Raw genomic sequence first — 17,758 nt, forward strand, 5'->3', positions numbered from 1 at the left:
TTATCAAGAAACTCCTATAACTGCTATGTGCAGTGGCACACACCTATAACCTAATCTACTGAGAAGGCTGATGCAGGAGGATTGAAAGTTCAAGGCCAATCTAGGCAATTTAGCAAAACCTTGTCTCAAAATGATAAATAAAAAGGATTGGGGATATAGCTCAATGGTAGAGCATGCCTGTGTTCAATCCTCAATACCAGAAGGGAAAGAAAAGAAAAAGAAACTCTAATTACCAAAGGAGGATTAGAAGAAAAAAGTTGTACAAAATAATATGTTTAGTGATATAGTTGATTCCTTACTAGTGTACCCTCGTTACCTCTTTATAGCAACAAATAGTTTGACCAAATGCTAGTAAGCAGACCATACCCTGAGTAACATTTGTTTATTGTATCCCCACAAGTAGGGTGTTATTTTTGTTCCACCATAGTAACATCTGGCATTACAATCCAGTATAGGAATTAGTATCAGTGGACATTACTATTGCTTCATTTCTTTCCTTCCTACTTACACATATTGACTGTAGTACATGGGTTTTCCTAAACATTCTTGATTTCATTTAACCTTTTAAAGTCAGGATTTACTAAATATATGTAAAAAATAATGCTTGTATTTTTGTAAGTATTTTTCATACAGTTTTGAAACATATCCTCAGATTGTATGTTACAATTCACATTTTAGGACTGATACAATATTTATATATCAGTTTTTTGTAAAATTGAATATCCATTTATTTTATTCATCATATTGTTGACAGATAATACAACTGAGTTTCTTCCCTGGCATGTCAATCTTATAACAATTAAGTCTATGGTTGAACTATCCATCTTAAAGAAAGAATTTTTTGTTCTGTCTTACAGAGGATATATTTTCTCTTTCAGAATTACAGAGGATCATGTGATTCAGCATGGGCTGGTAGTGGATGGGACCAGCCTATCTCTTGCACTCAGGGAACATGAAAAACTATTTATGGAAGTTTGCAGAAATTGTTCAGCTGTATTATGCTGTAGAATGGCACCACTGCAGAAAGCAAAAGTATGTATATTTTACAAGTTCCATAAAGATATTTAGATCTAAAAATATTAAGGTTAATGCCTAAATAGTTTCAATATGGTGGTATGCAGTATATGAATCTTTCTAGGAGCCCGTCTCTTCCCATATTATGAATTTTAATCATGTCCATTTAATTTTTAGGATTCTCAAAAGAGTACATATTGAAGTTTCACGTATTCATAATGACGCAGAAAGTCTGTACTAAATAGCAGTTTGTGTTCTTGCCAAACACAAATTTGAACTTTGATAATTAACATTGAACAAATTACTTAGTGAAAGAGCCTAGGAGTCTTGAATTCATCTGCACTTTCAGATGGTTCTGTTGATCTCTGCTTATTTCTACATTCTCATGAATTGATAATTCTTTGTTAAAAGTGGCTATCAAGTGATAAATAGACTTTAGTAAAAAGTTAAAAAGCCAATTCACTTGTAATGCATAGCTATTATGTATAGGAAATATTTATTTTTAGCTACCTGTGATTCAAGTGAAAGCCTATGCAAACATTTTTTGTAATCCCACATTAGGACTTAGGCTATATTCTTCATAAATATCTCTTGCAATGCACACCTAAATACGGATTGTTTCATATATAAGTCTTAATAAATTAGATAATTTAATTTTGGGGGGGCTTTAAGGAATTTCATTATAGTGCACACATTATAATTCACATATCCTAATGGGTTAACTTTTTGTTACTGTGACAGAACCTGAGAAAAACACCTTGGAGCAGGAAAGATTTATTTTAGTTGACTGTTTCAGAAGCTTCAGTCTGTGGTTATTGTTTGGGGCATGAGGCAAGGCAGAACTTCCCTGGTTGAAGAACATGGCTTATGAAAGTTGCTCAGCTCATGACAGCCAGAAGGCAGGGGATGGGGGTCCTGGGGACAAGATATAGTCATCTAAGAGCATATACTGAAAGACGCCTCACCTCAACTAGATCCCACCTCCAACAGTTTCCACCACTTCCCAGTAGTCCATTTTAATTATGAATCCCATATGGATTAATTCACTGATGAGGTTAGAGTCTTCATGATGCAACCATTTTCTAAAAGCCCCACCTCTGAACATTACTGCATTGGGGACCAAGCCTTCAATACATGAGACTTTGGGTACATTTCATTTCAAAACACCACAACCAATCTATGGATACTGAAACTGGAGACCAAACAGAGTTAATACCTAGGTTCTTGTTATTTCCTTTTTTTTTTTGGTACTAGGGATTGAACTCAGGGGTGCTTTACCACTAGGCCACATCCAGCCCTTTTTTATTCTTATTATTACTATTATTATTATTATGTTTTATTATTATGTTTTATTTTTGTTTTGAAACAGGGTCTTACTAAGTTGCTTAGAGCCTAAGTTGCTGAGGCTGGCCTTGAATTTCTGATCCTCCAACCTCAGCCACCCAAGTTGCTGGGATTGCAGGAGTGCCCCACCATGCGTGGCTTGCCTAGGTTCTTTACAAAAGGACATTCAAGAATGTCAGAGAAATCTGAATTTAATATTGATTGCTTTTTTTAAACTTCAGATTTTGCTTATTACAAAAGAAAACAATGGTTGTTCCTCGATAGCAAGTAAAAGAATAAGAAAAAACATTTTGTCTGACAATTCAATTATTTGAAGTTATTTATTAATAATTTTATTTTTTATACAAGTTATTACTTTTTGAAAATTTAAGATACATTTTAAAAATTATTTGTCATTACTCAAAATTCAAACATAATACCCTGTTTGGTTATGACATTTCTGAAAGACATTCCTAAAACCTTATTGGAGGCATTCCTCAAAAAAATGAACCCCAGTGCATAATATTATCTAATATAAAATTAAATATTTTTTAGTATTATCCTTATTGTAGTCATTTGAGAAAAATGACATTGCACAATGCAAGACAGTCAAAAATTTTATCATAAAGAAATAATTCATTGTATGTCTTCCAGGTAATAAGACTAATAAAAATCTCACCTGAGAAACCTATAACACTGGCTGTTGGTGATGGTGCTAATGATGTAAGCATGATACAAGAAGCACATGTTGGCATAGGTGATTGACTTTTTTCCTGAATTTTAAAGTCTGTAATTATTTGGTGTTTTTGGATTTTCCTTTTGTAAATTAAAATACAATGTCAAATATATAAATGAAAACTAAATGCAACGTTGGTAATATGTCTAGTGTATCCGCATCAGAAATTATTATAATTAGGCACACTATTTAGGATATTTTAGTTATAAATTTTAAAGGAAATATTACATTAGTGAATCATATTTTTGCCAATTTTAATTTATAATAAAAATAACTTTATTTTTATATGCCATCTCGTACCTTGTAAAATACTTTCACATTATTTTATCCACAAATTTATGATATACATGGTTGCCCTTATGGTTTAAAATTCTTTTTTAATATTTATTTTTTAGTTATAGGTGGATACAATATCTTTATTTTATTTTTATGTGGTGCTAAGGATCAAACCCATTGCCTCACACATGCTAGGCGAGCACTCTACCTCTGAGCCACAGCCACAGCCCCCAAATTCTTATTTTAGAATTACTGTGATTATTTGTGAAACTAAAGGTTCTGTAACACATTTGAAGACAATATTTAGAGATGAGAAATAATACTAAACAATAGTAAAAAGATAAAATGTCAAATAATTTTGTGATTTTAATGCCTTTATTCTAATTTCTATTTTGTGTAAGACTTTATTGGGTTCAGAGTACTAATACCATTAGTATTAGTAATAAATTATAATAAATAATAAATTTAGTAATAAATTATTAATCATTTCCTATTTTAACATATTCTGACTATCTTCTTCTGTCATTTTATTTTATAAATACAGAGTCAAAGAGAAAAGTATGGTTATAGATTTTTTTGCTATTGTCAAAGGATAAAATTTGAGAGTTAGGCTAACATTTGTTCTGTAATAGTCTTCATTATTGCCTATGACAGTTTTCAAGTCTACTATTTCCAATTTATCCCTCAAAATAACTCCTTCCTCTTTGGGATAATTAACTGTTCATTTTGAAATTTTAATTTTCTTTCTAGTTTGTACACTGTTGTTCCCCTTAAATCTCCATAATAAGTTGATAATTTCATATATCATACATTAAAGCATAAAAAATTTGCTTAATATATGACAAGGGAGATGTTTCAAATAAGAAAGGAAACACATTATTCAATAAAAAGTGTTGATTAAACTGGTTAGTTATTTGGGAAAGAAGAAAAAAGTTAAGTCTTCTATTACTAAAGCAAAAGAAATTCCAAATGGATTAAGGATTTAAATAATTTATCACCATAAAAATTAATTGAAATGTAATGAATAGTTCTATCATTTGAGTAGTGGAAAGTTCTCTTAAGTACAATACCAAAGCAAGGAACTTGAGAGAAGTTTTTTGTTTTTGTTTTTTGGGGGGATACAGGGATTGAACTCAGGGGCGCTTGACCACTGAGCCACATTCCCAGCCCTATTTTGTGTTTTATTTAGAGACAGGGTCTCAGTGAGTTGCTTAGTGCCTTGCTGTTGCTGAGGCTGGCTTTTATTTAGCTTGTGATCCTCCTGCCTCAGCCTCCTGAGCCACTGGAATTACAGGTGTGCGCCACCGCACCTGGCTTAAGAAGTTTCTTGTTATAGAGAAAAAATTAGTATGTCTGGCAAAGGTAAAATCTCCCCCAAAACAAATTTCAGTGCGACACTAGTAAGGAATACTTGTAAAATAGATGACCAAGTCTTAATACTTCTAAATATGTGAAGTCTTAACAAATTAACAAGAATAAGAGACACACTCTAATAGATATATGTGGAAAGATGTGAGTTCCAAATGAGAAGTATAAGATGAATACAAAGTATATGAAAAAAGTGTTTTATCTCTGTAACAATCAAAGGAATGTAAGTTAAAATTGCCTAGCAGATTGGCAACAATTACAAAGATTGATAAATCTGAAGTTGACAAAGATACAGAATAAAAAATGATTTTATACAGCTTTAGGGAGAGTGTAAACTAGTATGCCCTAAATTATTGTGCATGACAACAAAGTTTAATTCTGTGCCTCTTGATTAATAGTGCACCCAGGAATTTCTTCTAATAATTAACTTGTTGTAATGATATGTATATCATCAATAAAGTTTATATCTATAAAGTAACAAATTCAACTTACAAAACAAATACTCTCATTTTTGTACACATTTTTATATATGTTAAATACATCTACACATGCATGTAAAATACAGAAAGAAAAATTCTAAGAGGATAGAGGCTAAAAATTGTTTTTCCCCGTAAGTATTGTGAATATAGATTTTTTTCTCTGCTTCTTCATTTTAGAACATTTTGATACTTTCATGATAATTTTTTTAAATAATTATTTTTTAGTTTTAAGTGGACACAATATCTTCATTTTATTTTTATGTGGTGCTGAGGATAGAACCCAGTACTTCATGCATGCTGGGCGAACACTTTACCACTGAGCCACAACCCCAGCCCCATGACAAAAATTTTAAAGGTTAATTTTGAAAAATAATTTTTAAAAGTTGCTTTGGATCAAAAAACACAAACATGGTGATCTCTGATTTGTTCTTTTGAAACCTAAAGGATTATTGTAACCTAAAGTACTCTTTTTCAGATAAAATGATGCACTGATTTCAGATGGTACATTTTTTTCAATTTATTTATTTTAAATTTACATTTTTCTTTTAAAAAGCACATTTGACTTATTTATGACAGTTTGAAGTAGCTAAATATGCCTATTTTTTACTACATCAAAGTTGTTCAAGTTTAACTTTTTTATATTCACTAGAACTAGTAAAGACAAAGTTGTTTAGCACTCTTTTCATTAGATGTTTATTACCCAATACTTTGTGCTTATTGGTACAATAATTGATGCTTCTGCTAGATCCTGAACTTTTAATATTATTTTTATTTTAATTGTATTTTTTTATATTGTAATTCTTTGAATATTGGTGTTATATGTCTTGTATATATTACAGCTTTATATTAAACTACACATTTAAGTAGAACAACCTTTTGGATCGCTGCTAATTTCTGTATACTAGGATTTAGTGTTTCTAAGTCCAGGTTCAACTACTAAAATATTTAAGATATTTATAGCTATTTCATGAAAATTAAACTTATGAGTTATCACTGGACATTCCTTTTTGTTTTCTTTATTACAGGAATCATGGGTAAAGAAGGAAGACAGGCTGCAAGAAATAGTGACTATGCAATAGCCAGATTTAAATTCCTCTCCAAATTACTTTTTGTTCATGGTCATTTTTATTATATTAGAATAGCTACCCTTGTACAGTATTTTTTTTATAAGGTGAGTTTTATATGGATTTTTAGGATCAATTATTGATGTAGTAATTTGAAATTTTAATTTAAGGAATGTTATAACCATATTAATTATTCTTTCTTTAATTATTTTAATTAGGTATATATGACAGCAGAATGCATTTTGATTCATTGCAAATTATTCTTAAAAAATAGTTTCTGTAAATAAAATAGCGGTACCTTTGTAATTAACATGTACTGACAGAATGCAAATCAGTAGTTTTCTGGGACCGAGAGTATAGGTGTTAGAATTAACTAGAAAGGAATATAAAAGAACTTTTGGATTTGATGGGAGAGTTCTCTAATTTTATGGTGATGTTGGTAGTATATAAATTTGTCAAAACACATCAAAACTTACACTTATATTGATGTCTTATTCTGTACAGATTCAGCTGCAATAAGTTTGATTTCCTTAAGGTTACCTCATCTTGAGTCAATAAGTTTTAATTTAACTCCAACATGATGATTTCAAGCAGAGGTTAAATTTGTTTTGTTTTGTTACCATCATTGGTCTGTTAGTAAGCTAGTGAAGGTGGTGAGCTTCTCAGTACAGGGTTTTTGTATGCATAAAGTGCAATACTTAGGATTACAAATTAAAATGTTGATATACATTTCTATCTCTGGACCTTTTGGGAAATGTGGGAATTTGTAGACAACATGTTAAATGCCTCTGTTACTAAAACATTTAATATGCCAGAATGTCTTATATTGCATATATTTTTATAATTTATAGCTATAGGCCAGGATAGAACATAGATTACATATTACTATAAAATGATGTGGCAGTTTTCTTCCAATTTACTGTTCTGGCTTTTACTTGTAATATGAGAATAGATTGAGGTTGCAAAATGTTTTGATAGTTCTGTTTATTGTGTACTTTAAATATTTTTGCATTGTAAAGCTATCATGGCCCAAAAAATTAAGTAAATCTTGCTTATTGTACTGTGTTTCAACTATATTGAATGAGAATTGGAAGATTGTAAATTCAAAATAATGGTATTACTTGGCAGTGATGGGAGGTGAGGATATGTTCATTCTCATATCTACACTGCTCCTTCAAATGCTTTTAGGTATTTTTTTAATAGAATGAGAAACCTACTTTCCCATTTTATGTGGACAAGTCCTTATGAAAAAAATCCTCAGGTTGCCATATTAACTGAGATTGTGTTTCTGGACCCTTTACCATATTTAGGAATTTTTTTCTCTTTTAGTCCAAAATATTTTAATTGTTTTCCATTTAATCTTTTTTTTTCAGAATGTGTGCTTTATCACACCCCAATTTTTATATCAGTTCTACTGTTTGTTTTCTCAACAAGTAAGTAAATAGAAGCTTGTGTTTTGCTCTTTTAGAATAAGATAAGTGTGTTCAAATTTTGATAGATATCTAGAAGGACTTTTTCATTTTTCTAAGTCCTGCAGGTAACTATACAAACTTCTCTGAGTAGTATGCTTAGTCAGCATAACATGCATAATATTTATTCTGGTTCTCAGTCTAAAGTTAATGTTGATATACCAAAAATTTATTTTAATTCATGATGCTTTTTTTTTCATTTTTCTTAGTTCTGTAAGTAACTAGACAAAACTTTTCTGATTAGCAATTAGCATATCACTCATAAATTTTATTTATTCTAGTTTTCAGTTTGAGATAAATGTTGATAACAAAATATATTAAAATTCTGATGCTTTTTAAAGAATTGATATTAACTCTTTAACAGCTTGTGAGAAAATTTTGATAATTTGTTTCAATTATTTTGTGATATTTCTATAGAATCCATATGAAGCCACACCAAATAACTATTTAGAGGTTCACCTCATCTTAATTCTTGACTCACAATTTAAAAAAATTTGTGTGTGTGTGTGTGTGTGTGTGTGTGTAGTTGTAGATGGACAGCATGCCTTTATTTTATTTATTTCATTTTTATGTGGTGCCAAGCATTGAATCCAGTGCCTCACACATATTAGGCAAGCACTCTACCATTGAGCTACTAAGCTCAATGACTCACAATTTTTTATGAACTTTAGTGGTTTAGTCCAGGGATGACATACAGGTTTTACCACAGAAGCTAATGTAAATAATTGATAGAAACACCTAGAATGCTATGTTAAAAAGGTTTCTGGAGTTTAAGAGAGGGAAAATGCTGTAATTTATTAGTGATTGTAATGGGCACAGAGTGGGTCTTTAGTTGTGCACATGTCTCATATTTGCCATTCCTGATTTACTGTTTTATTTTACAGAAAAGGAAAGTGAAATTCAAAGAGATTAAGTAATTTGCCCAAAATAAGATAGCTAAGTTCATGACTAAACTATGACTTAGACCTATTGCTTCTGACTAATTGAGCACCCTTTTCACATACCATACTTTATCAAATTGAGCAAGACATGGTTTCTAATTTATTTAAAAAAATAAGAACTTAATTATCTTAAGTTGTTAGGTTTTCTTTTCATATGTTGTTCCTCCTTAATTATTATTTTCAACTCTGTGTACAAGCTGAACTCTAAATTTTAGATATCTACTCAGGTAGGCATTAATTGTCAGTAACGGTTTACCTGAATGAAATAAAGAATGCTATAAGACCATATGACAAGGAGACCTGACCTTTTTTGATTACATGTTCAGGGAGTTTACAGTATAACTTGGGAGTCAGTATTAATAGCAATAAAACAACATATAAAAGCATAGGCACAGTGCTAAGCTTTTAGTACCAACAGTGGCATCTGTGACTCTTTAAAGAACACTATCAGCAAGGACTTGTGTCACTGTGAAAAGTTTCATGGAAGAAATTGAGACTTATTTATTTAGTGTCCTAAAGAGAGTGAGGGATGTAGATGGGGAGACCGAGCCATGAAAGCAAAACTATATGTGTAGCATACTGAAGGGATAATAAGAAGCTTAGGATGCATATAGAATTGTTTAAAACTATTATCACAGTGACCAAGTTGTGGGGAATCTTGAAATATAGATCCAGTTCACTATAATTCCAAAAACAACTGACATAGCAAAATATTTCAGTTTCTACACAGAATTTAAATCTAGGAACACTATATGTTAATGTCCATTTAAAAAACTAATTGGAGGGCTGGGGTTGTGGCTCAGCAGTAGAGCAGTCACCTAGCATTGTGTGAGGCCCTGGGTTCGATCCTCAACACCACATATAAATAAATAAAATAAAGGTATTGTGTCCACCTACAACTAAAAATAATCATAATAATTAAAGTAGATTTTGTTGTAATTGAAAAAACTATAGTTTTATGCTTTTTTAACATGCTTATTTGTGATTATACACAAAAATATAATAGGAATACATAATTTAGAATGTCAAAATTTCCTCTTATTTCTCTTTCTAGACACTGTATGACAGCGTGTACCTGACTTTATACAATATTTGTTTTACTTCCCTTCCTATTCTGATATATAGTCTTTTAGAACAGCATATAGACCCTCATGTATTACAGAACAAGCCCACCCTCTATCGGTAAGTATTTTCCAGCATTTAAGTGTCCATTGTTTTCTGATTACAAGTATTGTATTTAATGGTTAGCAGTTTAACGTGTACCTAAAAAATAAGCAAATATGTAGAAGTGTCTGCTAAGGGGTTGGAGAGTAGTAGAGCACTTGCTTAGGTATTGAGGCCCTGGCTTCAGTCCCCCGCACCACAAAAATAAATAAATAAAAATATTTTACTAAACATGATTATTTTATGATTTATAGTTGCTGAATACCAAAGAGAAATTTTGAGTTTTTCCTATGTTTTTAAGAATGAATGCTTTCATTCCATTAATACCTTGGGTGATTGTGTAATTTGTACTTACCTGTTGTAAACCAGTAATATTCTACTTTGTGTGACAAGTTATTTCAGTAATTGTTAGTCTCTAGAATTCCTTATGAACTAGTTTATGTCTTACTCTTGCCAAATTTATGAATGATAATCCATGCAAAATGCAAGTCGATATTGATCCCTGTTCTCTGCTTTATTCCTGCTTTTCTAGAAGCAAGTTATCACCAGAGCTCTGGAATCAGGCAGGGATAGCTGAAGGTTCCCATCAAAAACTCTTATTATAGAGAGGCTACGAAGGTACCATTTTCAGAGGTGTATCCAGTTATCCAAATATAAAATAACTTATTTTGATTTCCCAGGTTATCTAGCACAGGGCTTAACCCAAGATTAACACAGATTATTTTTCCCCATAATAACTATTATTGAAAATGCTATTAATTAAGACCCTCAATGCAGAAGCCAACTCAAATGACCTCACTTGAAGGAGACATAGTCAGACTGGTTGAATATCAACAGAATGCAATACAGATAAATCAGCTTTTCACAACTAAACTGAAGTAATAATGCCCATATATTTCTTTATCAAATGAGAAAATGTATGAATTTCATTATGTGAACTATAAGCTGTTACCCCTATGTATGCTATTACTAGAACTGGTGGTTTGTCAATTTGAGCATATTTATTATTCTAATATTTTCTTAAAAATTTAAATTAAAACTCCTTGTTTTTTTTAATTATCAAATTATAATAATTATTCTGTAGGTAAAATATGAATCCTAATGTATTCCTTTTTTTAATTCACAGGGACATTAGTAAAAACAGTCTCTTAAGCATTAAAACATTTCTTTATTGGACCATCCTGGGTTTCACTCATGCCTTTATTTTCTTCTTTGGATCCTATTTTCTAATGGGGAAAGACATATCTCTGCTTGGAAATGGCCAGGTAAAATATATAATGTCTTAAAGAATGCTTATCAATATTTTCATTTGGTTTAGTTTTTTATAATTTTATGTCATGGAAAATAAAATATAAATTCAACTTAAATTATAAAATTTCAGATACTAAATTAAAATAAAAATATAAAAAGGTCTTAACTTTTTTCACTGAAGTTTCATACATTAATGACATCCTTAGAACTGCCAGTGTGCAGTTCTAAGGAAAACATAACTGTACTACAGTGTAATTGTAAAATGAGCCTCAAGTTACTAGACTGTTTTGCTGTTCAAAAATTAGTTTATACAAAGATATATGTTAATACCCCTGCATGCAGTTTACCTCAGGACTGTATTCTAATAACAGGTATCATTTATTTGGTACTTACTTTTGTTCTAAGTGCTGTATATATCCCATGCCCATTATCCTTACAGTAATCCTATTACAAGGGTGTAATTACTCCTATTTTTCAGATGAGAAATAGTGGTTGTTTGATTTTAATTGCATGAATTGATTGTTTATTTATGGAGTGCCATCATACTCTTCAGTGCACACTGGCAGTTCTAAGGATGTCATTAAGTTACTATTTAATATGGCCACTTTTCTGAAATATGAAATTTTAAAAAGAATACTAAACAGTATACTGTTCCACTGTGCCTTGATTGGAGTGCTTATGTTGAGACGCTTGTGGCAGAACTAGGCCTCTCTTTCTGGCTTAGGTGGGTTAGAAGAACAGAAATGACAGTGGTTGGTACTATAATAGACTGGATTCCTTTGTTGTATCTGTCAGCTTTGTGTCTCTGATCAAAATACCTGATGAACAATTCAGAAAGATTTATCATGGCTCACTGTTTTTAGAGGATTCAGTTCATAGTCCACTGGCTCCTAGACAGAAATGTGGAACATTACAGAGGGAAGCTGCCCAGCATATGACAGCTGGGAAGCAGAGAAAGAGGCAGATAAACCTTTCTGTTGACCTACTTCCTTCTCACCTCCCAGGAGTCCATTCATCTCTCAGAGCCCTCATGATCCAATCTTTGCCTAAAAGACCCACCTTTGAACTTTGAAACATTGGGGCTCATACTTTAGCACATAAGCTTTTTGGGGGACATTGCATATCCAATCTATAACATTTTATTTCTTTTTAATTGGCAACACTTGGATCTTATATAATATGTTTGGAGGCACAGAAATACAATCTTTGCAACTGAAAGAGTATAAGGTTTTATTTGTTCACCAAACATCTTATTGAGGACCAAACATTCCCAGGTAATATACTAGGCTCTGAATTATATATAAGAGTAACTTACATACTTTGATATGAGTTTAGAGTCTTCTAAGTGACTACAGAAATGGAGCAGGTATACTAGTAACAAAATAGGCTAGTGCAGTTAAGGAAATAGCTTTCAAATATATAGAGGCCTTATCGATGCTCATCTCTTTAGGTTACAGGGTAGGAACATAAATGTTTTGTCACTGCACTTTTGAGGACATATTAAGTCTGATTCAGATAAAAATATGAGTCTAGTTTGTTTTGTGTAACACAAGGGTACATCACTTTCCAAGTAATAATTATCTTTTATTTTCCTCTGTGCCAATTATATTACATGCTTTTGCTTATTAAATCATAATAATCCTGCATGAGAAAAAAATATTTTTTAACTTTTTTGCATGTTGGAAAATTTATAACCTCAGAGAAATAAGTAATATAAGAGTAGAATTCTAACTCAGTCTGTGTGCTTAGTCATGATCCTTAATACCTTTGTAAAAACAACTGTTAGCCTGGTGCCCTTTTACTCAGCCTTGCCACCTTTGCAGGGTATAGTAACCATAAAGCACAGATACATGAGAGTGCCCACTTCCTATTAAATAGTAAGATGGAACCAGACAGATGAAGAGGTCAAGGTGTATTAAGGCAGAAGTCATTGAATGAAAAGAAAATTAAAGAGATCTTTTTTGCTAGTTACTACTTTTTTTCCTGGTTTTAAAAATATGTACACATTGTGGTAAATATTTTTAAAATATAGGAAAAAATATAAAGAAGGTAAATCATGGTCTAGGGATGTAGCTTAGTGGTAGAACACTTACCTTACATGTGTGAAGCCCTGGGTTCAATCTTTAGTACCACCAAAAAAAGAAGAAACTAAATTGCCTGTTATACCTCTATCCACATATTATTGCTTCTGTTTTTAAACAGATTTTGTCTGTTTTAACAAATTTCCTTTCATTCGTTTGTAACTTTTGCAGTTTTCATTATCATTATAATTTGCATCTCCTTATTTCTTAACATTCTAACCTGTGATTTTTCATATTATTATAATTTTTTCATAGCTACACAATACTCTATTACATTATGTGAGTATTCTTTTCTTTCCTTTTTTTTTTTTGTGGTGCTTGGTATTGAACCCTCAGCCTTGTACATGTGAGGCAAGCACCCTACCAACTGAGCTGTATCCCCAGCCCAAGTATTCTCTTACTTTGAGAATTTAAGTTTGCTTCTACTTTTTAGTGGCTTTTTGTTGTTATTGTTGTTGTTGTTGTTTAAGAGACAGCATCCCACTATATTTTACCCAGGCTGATCTTAGACTCCCAGGCCCAAGCGATCCTCCGGCCTCAGTCTCCTGAGTAGGTGGAACAACAGGTGTACACCATCATGTCTAGCTTTAGTAACTTTTTAAAATTAAATTTTTAGCATTCTTTATACAAAGATAGAACCTTAATTCAGGATAAATTGTTGGTCTTTAGCATAAAAGTTTTTTCTCTTATCACCTGCTTAATTGGTTTTTTTAACACAAATTATAAATCATTAACCTTCAATTATTAACCTAATGCCCCCTTTACCTAGTTATATCATGTATGTAGTGTATATACTAATAAAAATTAATCTGCTACTTACTGCTGCCTCTAGAAATAATGGAAAAGAAACACACTGGAACTATTCAGAATAGGATTTACATTCTGGCACCTGTAGTAGTAGTAGTAGTAGTAGTAGTAGTAGTAGTAGTTATTATTATTATTATTATTATTATTATTATTATTATTATTACTACTATCATCATTTAGTTTCCTCTCTGCTAAAATAAGAGGTGTGTCCCTACCTTGCAAGTTTTCTGTATTAAGTCACACGTAAAACATTAATCACAGTAGCAGTTAATAAAAGTACTTGGTAGGTCTTAGTAGTAATAGTTGCTATTTATACTATCAGATCATTACACTAGAGAAGGCCTGTGCTAATCTACTTTTCCCAGAAATTTTCTTTTTATCTGTGAAAATCCCCTTGCTATCTTTTCTAGTTCTAAACCATTGTTAATGTTTCCTCTTTAGGTTGCTTTTGCCTCTCTACCTCAGTTCCTCTCTTCAAAACTAGTTCTTATTTGAACCCACAGACCCCTGTCCTTTAGCTCCAGCTCCCTCTTTTATATCTGTGCTAAAAATCTGTTTAGAGTTGTATCTAGTACAAGTCTCATTGTTCAGTGCTCATATGTTGATGCTTCCTGTTTTCCTTGTAGTGTTTTTATATGCCCAGGAAATCTATAAACATCTCTGATATTATTGATTTGTATCTTTGCACTCTCTTTTGGTCAGTTTGGCTAAGGGTTTGTCAATCTTATTTATCTTTTTTTTTTTTTGCTTTTTTTTTATTGGTTGTTCACAACATTACAAAGCTCTTGACATATCATATTTCATACATTAGATTGAAGTGGGTTATGAACTCCCAATTTTTCCCTAAATGCAGATTGCAATCTTATTTATCTTTTCAGAGAACCAGCTCTTCATTGCATTGATCTTGTGTATTGTTTTCTTATTCTCAATTCCATTGATTTTTAGCTCTGGTCTTAATTGTTTCTTGTCTTCTACTGGTTTGAGGGTTAGTTTGTTATTTTTGTAAGTACTCAAGGTAGAACAAAAGCTTATTTATCTCAGATCTCTTTAATTTTTTGTAGTTGTAGGTGGACATCATGCCTTTATTTTATTTGTTTATTTTTATGCAGTGTTAAGGATCTAACCCAGTACCTCGCACATACTAGGCAAGCACTCAGCCACTGAGCTACAGCCTCAGCCCTCTAATTTTTTAATGTAGGTACTTAGTGCTATAAATATTTTTTAGCACTGCTTTCATACTGTACTGAAATTTTGATATGTGATCTCTCTGTTCTCATTTATTTCTAAGAATTTCTTGATTTCTATTCTCATTTCTTTCTTCATCCATTATTTATTTGAGAGTATTGGTCAATCTCCATATGTTTATGTGATTTCTATTATTTTTCTTGCTGTTGATTTCTGGTTTCATTGCATTATGATTTGATAGAATACATGGATTATATAGGATTTTTTGTTTGTTTGCTTATGTTGTATTTGCTAAGATTTGATTTGTGGCCTATAATATGATCTATTTTAGAAAAAGCTCCACACATATCTGAGAAGGTAAATTCAGCTGTTTTAGGGTGGAATATTCTGTAGATGTCAGGTAAGTCCATTCAACATATAGTGTCATTTTGGCTGGAGATATCCTTATCAATTTTATATTTTGATGGCCTGTCTGTTGGTGATAGGGTCTATTGAAATCACTCAGTATTACTGTGTTAGGGTCTGTGTGTGTGTTAGGGTCTAGTATTACTGTGTTAGGTCTAATACATTAGGCTAAATGTCATGGAGTATTTGCTCCATATAATTGAGTATTGACATTTGGGGAATAAGTGTTAACTATCATTATATCTTTTTGTTGGATTGTTACTTTTACTAGGATGTAGTAGAATTTTTTTGTCTCTTCTGATTAATTTTTGCTTGAAATATGCTTTGTCAGATATGAGAATAGTTACTCCTGCTTTTTTTCTTGAACATATGCATGGAATATTTTTGTCATCCTTTTACTTTCAGCCTTTGGATGTCTTTGCCTATTAAAATTAGTCTCTTGTAAACAGTGTATAGTTGGATTATGTTTCTTGATCCATTCTGGTTATCTGTGTCTTTTAACTGGGGAGTTGAGACCATTAACATTTGGCATTAGTATGGATATGTATTTGTGGTTTCCTCCCATTTTGTTTTTTTGCTATATTTTGACCAGTCTGGATTCTTATTTAGTGAATTCTTCTGTTGAACTTCCTGTGTTTGGGAGCTTTGGAAATTTTTCTTTTGTTTCTCTGTGTGCAGTTTATCTTTGAGTATTCCTTGTAGTGCTTGCTTGGTGCTCATGAATTCTTTCAGTTTATTCATGTCATGGAAAATTTTTATTTCCCCCTCAAATCTGAGTTTTGCTAGGTATATTAACCTTGGCTTGTTTTCTTCTAGGGTTTAGAATATCTCATTCCAGGCCCTCTTTGATTTTAGGGTCTGAGCAAGAAATCAAAAGTAGGCTTTATTGGTTGCCTCTAAATGTGACATGATGTTCCTCTCTTGCAGCTTTTATTATTCTTTTTTTATGTTCTGTTAGGTATTTTATTATGATATGTCTTTATGAGCTTCTCATTTGAATACGTCTATTTGAGGTCCTATAACCCTCCTTTTTGTGGACGTCTATCTCATTTCTGATAGGAAAAGTTTTCTGTAACTATCTCATTGAAAATATTCTTTATGGCTTTAGTTTTTATCACCATATTCTTTTTTTTAGAGATAAAGAAATATTTTTAAGAGAGAGAGAGAATTTTAATATTTATTTTTTAGTTTTCGGCAGACACAACATCTTTATTTTTTTGTATGTGGTGCTGAGGATCGAACCTGGGCCACACACATGCCAGGCGAGTGCGCTACCGCTTGAGCCACATCCCCAGCCCTCCATATTCTTTTCTATCCCAATGATTCTCAGATTTGGTCTTTTAATGTTGTTCAATAGTTATTGTATATTCTGGTCATGTTCTGTAATTTTGTTCCCTTTCTTGCATTCTGTGTAATCAAAATCATATAACTAATCTTCAAGGCCTAAAGTTCTGTGTTCAGTGATTAGGGTTCTATTTACTACACAATCTAATCTGTTATTGATGCCTTCAAGTGAGTTTTTTTATTTGATTGATTGTGTCTTTCATATCTAGGAGTTCTACTTAGTTTCTTTTCACTATTTTTATGTCTTTATTAATAAAGTACTCTTTCATCTCCTATACTTGCTTTCTTAATTCCTTCCTTAGATATTCTTTTAGTTCACTGAACTTTTTTTTACATTTTATTTTATTTTTATTGGTTCTTTTTAGTTATACATCACAGTAGAATTCATTTTGATATAATTATACAAGCTTGAAACATATCTTACTCTAATTAGGACCCCAGTCTGTGGATATACACAATGGTGGGATTCACTGTGATGTACTCATATATGTACATAGGAAAATTATGTCAGATTTATTCCACTGTCTTCCCTTTTCTTACCCTCCCTTCCCTTCATTCCCTTTTGCCTAAACTACTGAATATCTCTTCTTCCCCCCTCCCTGCCATTGTGGGTTAGTATCCAAATATCGGCAAAAACATTTGACCTTTGGCTTTTTGAGACTGGCTTATTTCACTTAGCATTATAGTCTCCAGATCCATCTATTTACCAGCGAATGTCATAAAGTCATTCATCTTTATGGCTGAGTAATACTCCATTGTATACATATACCACATTTTCTATATCCATTCATTTGTTGAGGGCACCTAGGTTGGTTTCATAGCTTAGCTACTATGAATTGAGCTGCTATAAA

The 17,758-nt window shown here is 31.8% G+C and overlaps 1 protein-coding gene across 3 annotated transcripts in view; it reads left to right on the top strand.

The window, feature by feature from the left end:
* Positions 1-17,758, top strand: part of Atp11b (ATPase phospholipid transporting 11B (putative)) — a 109,003-nt gene that overhangs the window by 57,915 nt on the left and 33,330 nt on the right. For all 3 annotated transcript variants that reach the window (XM_077795320.1, XM_077795321.1, XM_077795322.1), the window contains 6 exons: positions 879-1,032; positions 2,992-3,094; positions 6,222-6,367; positions 7,634-7,693; positions 9,725-9,852; positions 10,961-11,099. In XM_077795320.1, the coding sequence (XP_077651446.1) occupies positions 879-1,032; positions 2,992-3,094; positions 6,222-6,367; positions 7,634-7,693; positions 9,725-9,852; positions 10,961-11,099 (730 nt within the window). The remainder of the gene's footprint in view (positions 1-878; positions 1,033-2,991; positions 3,095-6,221; positions 6,368-7,633; positions 7,694-9,724; positions 9,853-10,960; positions 11,100-17,758) is intronic.

Source organism: Urocitellus parryii, chromosome 2 (assembly GCF_045843805.1).
Source record: "Urocitellus parryii isolate mUroPar1 chromosome 2, mUroPar1.hap1, whole genome shotgun sequence".
NCBI lineage: Eukaryota > Metazoa > Chordata > Mammalia > Rodentia > Sciuridae > Urocitellus > Urocitellus parryii.